Source organism: Ciconia boyciana, chromosome 12, assembly GCF_034638445.1.
Source record: "Ciconia boyciana chromosome 12, ASM3463844v1, whole genome shotgun sequence".
Classification (NCBI taxonomy): domain Eukaryota; kingdom Metazoa; phylum Chordata; class Aves; order Ciconiiformes; family Ciconiidae; genus Ciconia; species Ciconia boyciana.
This window is the reverse complement of record NC_132945.1, coordinates 15362399-15371996: the sequence shown is the minus strand read 5'-3', so window position 1 is coordinate 15371996 and position 9598 is coordinate 15362399. Positions and strand designations below refer to the sequence as shown.

Sequence of the window (9598 nt, the reverse complement as noted above, 5' to 3'; positions counted from 1 at the left end):
AATTAAAATTAGGGACACCCTAAGGAAAGCTAGAGACACTGAAATGAAGTATACTTTACAGAAGTATAGACCCAACTTGTAGAATTTCCTGTTGTTGAGATTGTCATCATGTGAGGTACTGTGCCAAGACTAGATAATTTGGGATTGGTGTTAGCATGTGAAAGCCACAGCGACCAAAAAACAATTACATGCATCTAGGATGTCAAGCATAAGCTGATCATCTGCTAAGATCAGAATTAATTTTCTTTTTCATATTCACTGCTGTACAGTTCAAATCATAATCTTATATCCTGAGGAAACCTACTAAAGTCAGTTTACCACTCATCACACAAAAGGCTGAACACATACACAAAATCTGGTAATTAGGGCCTTATTTAGGTGCTGCTATAAATTGTTTTTAAGCCTTCTGGTGAATGTCACAATATATCAGACAAGGTTTCTACAAACCAAGTAAGCTAGTTTTCTGACAGGAGATTTTCAACATAGTATTTATTCACCTTTGGTAGTTGCACACAAGTCTTGTGCTATTTACATTTTATTTAGAACTGTTACACTTGAGATTTTAAGTACCTTGGAGATTTGTGCTTAAATCAAGAAAATATGTGTTTTATTTATGTGATGAAACACATGATACAAATCCTGCTACAAGTCATATGAGTGCAAAACAAAGCTAACACTTACACAACACAAAAAAATCTGGCCTGTATTTTCCCCAAAATAAGTAACCCTCACATAAACTGTAATTATGCAGTGGAAAAATACCAAAAGCAAATACCAAAAAAAGCATGAAAGCTCATTACATACTTGCAACTCTAAACAGATTCAACAGATTCAACAGGTTCTTCAACTAACCATGCACATCTAGTACGATGGAAATAGCTTAAAGCCAAAGAACATTTAAAACAATAACCCTGTAAAAACTACAATGACCTTAAATTCACGTTGTCTATTCATTTCTCTTGTTATTATGGCATTGTATAAAGGATTGGAATTATTCCATCTGGAACATTTTGAACAAGATATTGGAAATATCCAGGGAATAAAAGGATAATGAGAACAGTAGGAATTTCAGAAAATGGTAATAAGAAAAAATAGGTCTCAACAGTTAAATACTATCAGCCATAAAATACTTTAGAATACACAAAATTCACTGAAGGTATATTTGAAGTGTACAGCAAAAATGGCTATCATAAAAGCTATCTGAAGTGCTTATCATCAGAAAACAATCATCTAACCATGCTGTCCAGTGCAGTTACAGAATACTAAGGTTACAGGCAAAGTTTTACTGATAAACACCTGTTATTCACAAAGTCATACACCTGGACAAAAAAACCCCCCTCTTTAATCTTGCCTTTTGCTGTATGAAGTTCCTCTGCCTTTCTTAAGTAAAGGAACAGCCCACCTCTCTTTCAGTGGAATTCTGGCAGACCACTTTTCTCTTTCCACCTCCAAGTTCCTGCAATTGTTAAAATAATTTTGAGATTTCTCATGGTTTAAAAATGTGGTTCAACAGAGCATGGGAGAAATTCTAAGTCACTGAAACCAGTATTCAAAACCAGGACTTGATGTTGGTGATTGCTCTCTTTCCCTTGGGTAAATATTACTACTTTTTCTTTTCCATCTCTCTCAGTTTTCCTCCTTTGTTCTCTTGCCTCTCCCCTTACTTATACTGCAAACTCGTTCCTGTCTGTGAATGTTCTCTCCTCCTTTCTCTCCTCCCTTCTTTCTTTCTCTAAGATGCTGCATGCACGGCAAAACTCCCCAAATACTACTTGTATTTATAAGCCTCAACTGATAGATGTGACTCTACAGGAAAGATGACTCTCCTGTGACTTCTGTTAGGATACAGATGCATCTGCATTTTTTTATCTTCTATACCTGCAGAAATTCAGGCAGGATCTCAACTGTTCAACTTGCTGCATCAGTAGCCATTTTCACAGCCTCTCGCTATTCAGCATTAGGGTCTGCCTTAATAAGGTCACTTTATTTGTCTATGTTGGAAATGAATTCTGTTAAAACACAGGTTTTCACTGACAAAAAAAAAATAAAAATTGCTTATCCCATTAAAACTGAACAAATATGGTGGGACCATACATCTATTTTAACCCCCTTCTTTTCCAAATTATCCTTTACTGTGAGGTCTCTGTTTTTTACTGTGTTCACTAGGCCTTCACATATCGGTCCCTGTTGCCAGGGATGGCCTACCAGGGATCACAATGAAAATAGCACAGATAAAACCTCTGCTGTAAAACAATAACTATGTTGTTCAAAATATTTGTATTAGAAAGGCAAGACATGGATGCAAAACATACATTTCAAATGGCAACAGTATACAAATGCGATTCTCCTCAAAGAGTAGGGTTGAGCAAAAACACTTCGGGACATTCTATCCAAAATGAGCCAGTGGCCAAAGAAAGCAGGGAGGTACGAGACCACCGAGTTTTTATGTGCCAAATGGCTTTTAGTTACTCCTAGCGGCGCAGGGCCCTCGGCACACCCTTCCAGCGTGGACACACGTGCTGTGCTGCAGCAGTGAAGGGCACTCCGGAGAGTTTCTGCTGCCATTGTACTCCCAGGGGCTTGGATGGCGAGCACCGGCAGAAAGCTCACCAGCGCCAAGGCCCACGGGCAGCCCCAGCAGCGGACGCTCCTGCGGCGCAGCCAGGAGACAGCCCAGCAAGCACCAAAGCACACCCCGGGCACCACGTTCCTCTGGAAAGCCTTCGCCAGGCCTTAACCGCCACCCTCACTTCCCAGCGGGAAGCTGGGGGTGAGACAGCCGCCCTTTTCGCGGGATAACCGGCAAAAACCAAAGAAAGAGAAAATACGTGTGGCCAGGTGCCGGCCTCGCTCCCTCGGCAGCGCAGCCGGGCGCGGAAGGAGGCCGCCGGCTGCCGCAACAGGCGCGCCGCTCCCCTCACAGCCCCCCGGGCGGCCCCGCGCGCGGAGGGGCCCCAGCGAAGGCCCGCACCGCGGCAGAGGCGCAGCGCGGGAACCCGTCCCCCCGCCCCGCCGGCGACACCGCCCACAAGCAGCAGCAGCAGCAGCAGCAGCAGCAGCAGGGCCGCCCGCCCCGCCGCTCCCCGTCACCCACCTTCCCCCCGCGGCACCCAGCGGGGCGGCAGCGGGGCCCGCTGGCCCCGCGCGAGCGGAGGGAAGGGTGCGGAGCTGGCGGCGCCAGGTAGGAGGCGGCCCCGGGGCCTCCACGCCTGTGAGGCGGCGGAGCGCTCGCCGTGGGAGGGAGCGGGACGCGGGCCCTGCCGGCGGCGGTGGCCGCGGAGGATTGCATCCCTCCGGGGCCAGCCCCGGGCTACCCGCTGAGGAGCGGGCCTTTAAACCCCTTCCGGCCCCGGGAGCAGCCGGCTCCCGAGCGCGGCCTGCGCGGCCGGGCCGGGCCGGGCCAGGCCGAGCCAGGCAGGGCAGCACCGTGGTGCCCCGTTAACTCCCGCCCGCGGGGGCAATGCCTGAGGTCGCGGGGCACCAGCCCGCCGCTGCAGCGGCCCCCGAGGCCGGGGTGGTTTCTGGCGGCGCTGAGGCGGCTGTTGCGGGCAGCGGCAGCCCAGGGCGGCCCGTGCCCGGAGCGCGGCGGGCGGGCGGCGTTTGCGAAGCGGGGCCCCGTGGAGTGGGAAATCCGCCCCGCCGGGGAGGCGGCGCGCAGCTCGGTTTGTCGCGTCGTCCTGATCTTCAGGGCAGTTCTTCAGGAAGCTCTGTTAGGTTGTCGTGGTCACAGACACGTTTGTAAAGACTAATCTCAGGGTGTCTGTTTGTTTATAGGAAATAAACGGGTTCTGATGCAAGGAAAACGATGAAATTTGGTTGCCTTTCTTTCCGACAGCCCTATGCAGGATTAGTTTTAAACAAAGTCAAAACAGTAGAGACTCGCTGGCATCCTTTGCTAGCAGACTACAAGAACTGCACCATTGCTATTCATATAGCTGTTAAGGACTGGCAAGATGAAACATGGAGAGCGATTCTTTTGAATAGGTTTGGTATGACACCAAAACAAGTGCAAGATTTGTTGGATAAAGGTGAAAAATTTGGCAGAGGAGTTATTGCAGGTAAGCAACCTTGGATTATATTTTCCAAGCAAGCTTTCAGTCTGTTAACTTGCTTCAGTCCAATACACGTCTGCTTTACACAGTTATGCTCATTATAACATTGCTTTAACACTTACTTTGAAGGAGTGGTGCCTGAGTTGTGACTGGGGGGCTATTTTGATTCCTTATCACTGTAAGCTGAGTCTGTGAGGGAAGTTGTAAATACAATTTATTCTTTTTCATTGTGTTGGAAATGGGAAGTATCTTTGACTTTTAGGATAAAGAATTTTAGTCAGACCTCAGTTTTTAAAATACACTCACTCTACTAAAAACTTTAGGCTACAACTCTAAAGTCTGTACAAGAAATAAAATTGATTTGTGCTAACTTGTCATGCAGTAAGATAGTATAATGTGGGTTGCATATTATTTTGTTGCATGATAATAAATGTAAATGCCATGCTTTTTGTATTTTGAGCTTAGGAACTCTTGCTGAATCCATTTTACAGTACTCTTAGTCAAGTGAAGTCATGACATTGCAGTGCTTTGCATGTCATGTTAGAGTATTACATAAATAAATCCTATTTCAGTTCTACAAATGTTCCATTGCTCTTGTTATTTGGGCAGTGAAGAAGTTTGTTTCTGTAACACAAAGTTAGGATGGAATGGTGTTTCTTTGCTTATATTGTGCTGAAATACAATGTATGTTGCTGCACTGTATCCACTGTATTTTATCCAGCGCTCATTTTCACTCTTTTCTTGTAGATATCTTTTGTTACACCATCTATCTTGCATTCTCATTTGAATACTTTTAGCTATTCCTGCACAACAAATTACTTCTATCACTTGCACCAAAAAATTGGTCTGGTTCTACAGCGCTGAAAATTGTTAGGTACTAAGTAATATGCAGATTTGTAACCTTGACATGAATTGCACGCTCAATTGTGGAGTAGGTAGCAAAGCTTCTTTGATCTTTATTTTAACATTTTTAAACATTAAGCAATATAGAAATTCCCTTTCACGACATTAAAAGGGTTCTGGAGAGCAGGATTTTCCATATAGTTTAATAATTTTAAAATGTTAATAGAATAGCGTCCTGATAGGAGCAGAGTTTTATTTTTAATGAAGCCATTTCAAGGCCAAATGCAGTGCTGAAATTTTGGTAGCAGCTGTATCTCCTTAGATGCAGGCTTCTTTTAACAGAATTCTGTATCACCGAGTTGTGAATATTATAACTGCATGGTTCACCTGTTCTTCACCAACCAAAGGTCAGTCACACAGGCCATCTTCTGCACTGAATGACACTGGTTTGAGGTGTGCATACTTCATACTGTGTTCTTCTGGTAACAAATGAGCCGTTCTAGTATGTCTTGGGGGAGGTTTACTTTTGCAAAACTTTTCTCTAGGAGATCAAACAGCCAACTAATTTTATATTTTAATTTTATAATACAGGATTAATTGACATTGGAGAGACATCACTATATCCAGAAAACTTGCCTCCTGAAAAGATTCTGGAGCTGGAAAACAAAGCTGTCCTCAGTAATCTAGAACAGAAATACTTGACTGTTGTTTCAAATCCAAGATGGCTCCTGGAACCGATTCCTGCCAGAGGGGGAAAAGGTGTGTGGCAGGTGGACATCCCCGAAGAACTGATCCCTTCAGAAGCGTAGGTGTTGCCCCTCACTATTATTTTTCCTGCCTAAATGCAAGCTTGTAATTCACAAGTCAGCATCCTGAATACCAGTGAGTTGTTTAGGATTCCCTTCCAAAACTAATTGTTTGAAAGAGCAAACACATTTGAAGAACTGCTTTTTTGAGGCAAAATAAACAAGATGTAATTTTTATGACCATTACTAGAATTATTGGTTTACTAGATTTTTCCTATATAAATAACTCCAAGTGCAATTTTTTTAAAGACAGGGTTGAGATCTTGTGTGCCAATTTAAAACATGAGTAAATACAACCATATTATATGATGCATTCATCTGATTATATGAGGAAGAGTTTGTAGGACCATTCAGAAAAATGGTGCTTGAAAGCAGGCTTCCATTAGTAATATGACATCTGTCTCACAGCCCACTCCTAACGTGACAGTTGTGGGATCATTGAGAAAGCAAGCATCTGAGATAAGGCCAGTCCTAGGGGCTTCTCAAACAGAGGCAGAGATTTGCTGGACAAGGTTTCTGTGCATGGTGTGTGTTAGGTGCTGTACATGTAAAACTTCCGGAAAGGACCAGATTTTCCTCATTCACAGGTTAGGAATATTAGATGTGCATATCATGGGGGGAGCAATCTGCAGTATACGGCCCTGTGACCTGACAGCCTTTGTAGAAAGGCCTTTATTGGAAAGAAGGTGCTTGTTCAAAATTAAATGAAGCAAGTATTATAATATTTTTCACTTAAGCTGAAAAATATTAGTAAGCTTTGAAAAGCTAATATTGAATTCAAGACAAGTGTGAAGAGTAGCAAATAGAAATCTCTAATTTTGTCACTTTTAGAGTTTCTCAAAATCCACACCCTGCATTACAATGAAAATCCTTTTGACTTTCTGGAGCAAGGCCAGGCACAGGCATGGCTATAAAAACAGGACAGAACAACTGGCAGAGGCTTTGTATTCAGATGGTTTATTGGAACACTTAGGAGACTCTATTCCCTTGGACTATGCCACTTCTAAAAGAGCTGTGGAAGGTACCTAGCATGCCCCAGGTTGGGGTCCAAGGCCATCACCTGCAGGTCCACTGTTTGGACCACAAGTGCAAGTTGGGCAGTGGCAGTATGGTGGAGTTTGGCCCCGAGGTGGCCTTGGCATAGACAGAGGAGCAGCTGCTGCCAGCACAGCTGGAGAGGTGGGAGGTACCAGCCCTGGTGCAAAGTGGCTGTTGGGCACGGCCGGCACGGCACGACCTGGGGAAGCGGCAGCAGGAGCAGCACCCTGGACGCCAGCCGGGCCGGGGCTGCTGTGCTGCAGCAAAAGGGAGGGGGCCAGAGGACTGAGCTTCGTCCTGCCTACTGCTGCCGCAGGGTCTGAATTTGTCAGAGCAGCGGTGCACGCGGATGTAGAGGCATGTCTGACTCCGGTAGCTGCCCTGGCACGTCGCTTGGCAGGTGCGGTCTTCCTGGGTGCAGAGGTGTGCATGTTCTCCCTTGGACCTGCTGCAAACAGATCACTCTCCTCCTCAGAAGTGGTTTCCCACGCAAGCTCAACATCTGGTTTTCTTTTCCGGTGGCGTGCATGCAAATCCATGTTGGGTGAAAATCCTGCTGGTGTTTGATTTTTTGGACCAAAGCTTCGCTTATACTTCATTAGCGGATGAGGAAAATGTCTTCTAAAATTTGGGTTGTAGTAGAAGTGAAACTAAAAAATGCAAAGGAAAAGAGTTAGTCGCCACCATCTTGAGACTGGAAACCACAAAGATACGAGAACTAAGAATTTTAATTGCAAAAGAGAAATGTGGGTGCTAAAAAGGACTATTGGGGGCATTCTAAACCTGAAGTTTAGGCTGAATAAAATGGTGCGATACAGTCCTGTTAAGTAGTAACCAGCCTTGTGTTTCTGCTGCTTGGTAGGATTTTCAAAAGCATGCAAACTGATTTAGAAACCCAAATACCATTACTTTTCAGCAACTTTAATGTGGAATGACCATGTAGGTAACTAGATGATGCTGACATGTACCTTCTCAGCCTTCAGCAAATGCCATGAGAAAACTGCACATCTGGTACAGCAAGACACATGGCAAACAAAAAAAAAAAAATCCCAATACAGTGAGAGTATCTTTTCATTTTATGTATTCAAAGTAATTGGAAATAACCAACGTATATTTTATCAGCATTTCTACTACTCAGAAATGCTACCTCAAAACCTCCTGAACATAAGCCGAGAAACAAATGACAATCGGAACATTTACTACCATCCTCGTCTCCTATGTAGTAAAGGCTCATTTCACTGTAACAGAAATCTGTCCCACTAGAATATTCTGAGAGTTAGTTTGCATGTAGAGGATCCAGCATACCTCCTGAGCTGTTTCTTCTGCTAGCAAGTCATTGCGCGAGCCCAATTTTTGAAAATCCCACAGCTTTCTGGTGAACCCGTACAGATGGAGGTGATGAGTGAAGCTTTTCATGCTCTCACTTTCAAAAATTCTCAGATGTCCTCTCCTTGCTAGTACTTCCTCTTCGAACAGTTCTTCATGAATCACCACACACTTTCCGTTGTCACCCCACCAAATGGACTCAAACCGATCACTTTCAACAACGTCCCAGAGCTTCTTCAGAAAGCTGAAGCAGGTAGAGGCATCGCCTTTGCTAGAGCTCTCCTCAGATAAATTCAGACGCTCTCTTTTTGACCAGCGTTGCTTAGTGGAAGTCTGTGAAGACCTTTCTTCTATTGGTGGTCCAAAGGCAGTGTCACTAGGTGCTCTTTTGTCATATGCTGTCTGGAGAGAAGAAGTCGAGCCTGACAAATCAACTTCCTTGTCCAGAACAGAATCACATGAAGTTTCCAATGAGGAAAGCTCCATTTTAAATTCTTTTTTCTCAGTTTGAGTAATTTTTTCAGTTGAAGCCATCTTAACTGCTACCTTAGCAGCTAGACTGTCCTGCCAGACAGCCAGCTGAAAGGAAGTGACCAACTGACTGAGAATCCCAAGAGAAAATTCTCAAACATCTCTATGACACCCGTGCTGCGCTGCCGTGACATCACAGAGCAGCATGTTTCCTAGCAACATGAAACAGCAGCAACAAGTGCTAAATAGCACTTGTTGCTTTTCATTTACAGATTTATTTTTTTTTTGACTCAAGAGCCAAAAAGCAAATAAAACTGCAACAAAATTTCAAGTGTAGTGACAGGACAGTGCTGTGCTGGGTTTCAACCAGTAGCTGGCCCACAGGGAGGAAGAGGGAGGTCTGCAGTGCTAGGAATGAAAGTGCCACATCTCTTAAGTTTTTCAGGTGTGCACCTTTTACACATGCAGAAATGTCCATACACTCTTTGCTCTTATCTCATTGCCATCGTAACACTAAGGAAACATGATCCATGGTATTTAAACTACCCAAGCTGTGGGTTCACCTAAACACAAAGAGCAGCTGCAAGGATGTGGGAGTATCTGACATCTGTTGTTATAAGCTACTGGAGTATAGGTTTGAAAGACTAAATTTCTCTAAAGCACCTGGAAGTCCAAGACAGTCTATCAAAGGAGGTCTTTCTTCAAACAAGAAAATGCTATACCAACACAAATGAGTTCCTATCTTGAAAAGTGTAATCATTTACACGAACACTCTTACGAAGTTGGTAATGAAGACCAAGCTACGATATTTACAGCAGCTAACCAGCAGCTGTAAAACCTACAACCAATGTTTCTGGCATAGACAGCACGCACTATGCAAGAAGGAACAGCTTACTAAACAACCAGTCTAATGGGAGCATGGTGTACATGCTGCTCAAGAAGAATTAAAACATGAAACTGGAAAAGCAACAGAAGCAACACTTAACTCCCAAGCCAGTGCAAAAGTTGAAATACTTACAGGAAAATTTACATAGCTAACTCAAAAACATCATGTAAGTTGCT

At 44.1% G+C, this 9598-nt stretch overlaps 2 protein-coding genes across 4 annotated transcripts in view; one reads left to right on the top strand and one right to left on the bottom strand.

The window, feature by feature from the left end:
- The first annotated feature begins 2696 nt into the window (after nt 1–2696).
- Nucleotides 2697–9598, top strand: part of LOC140658330 (protein EOLA1-like) — a 31516-nt gene continuing 24614 nt past the window's right edge. For 2 of the 3 annotated variants that reach the window (XM_072876574.1, XM_072876573.1), the window contains exons 1-3: nt 2702–3181; nt 3775–4058; nt 5487–5700. In XM_072876574.1, coding sequence (XP_072732675.1) covers nt 3806–4058; nt 5487–5700 — 467 coding nt within the window. In that variant the 5' untranslated portion in view covers nt 2702–3181; nt 3775–3805. Of the gene's footprint in view, nt 3182–3774; nt 4059–5486; nt 5701–9598 lie in introns of all 3 variants that reach the window. The other variant, XM_072876572.1, reaches the window with a different exon arrangement.
- Nucleotides 6654–8599, bottom strand: LOC140658328 (uncharacterized). The gene is made up of 2 exons (XM_072876567.1): nt 8045–8599; nt 6654–7389 (listed from the first exon to the last, which is right to left on the bottom strand). The coding sequence occupies exons 1-2, from the start codon at nt 8597–8599 to the stop codon at nt 6727–6729; spliced, it is 1218 nt and encodes a 405-aa protein (XP_072732668.1). The 3' UTR covers nt 6654–6726.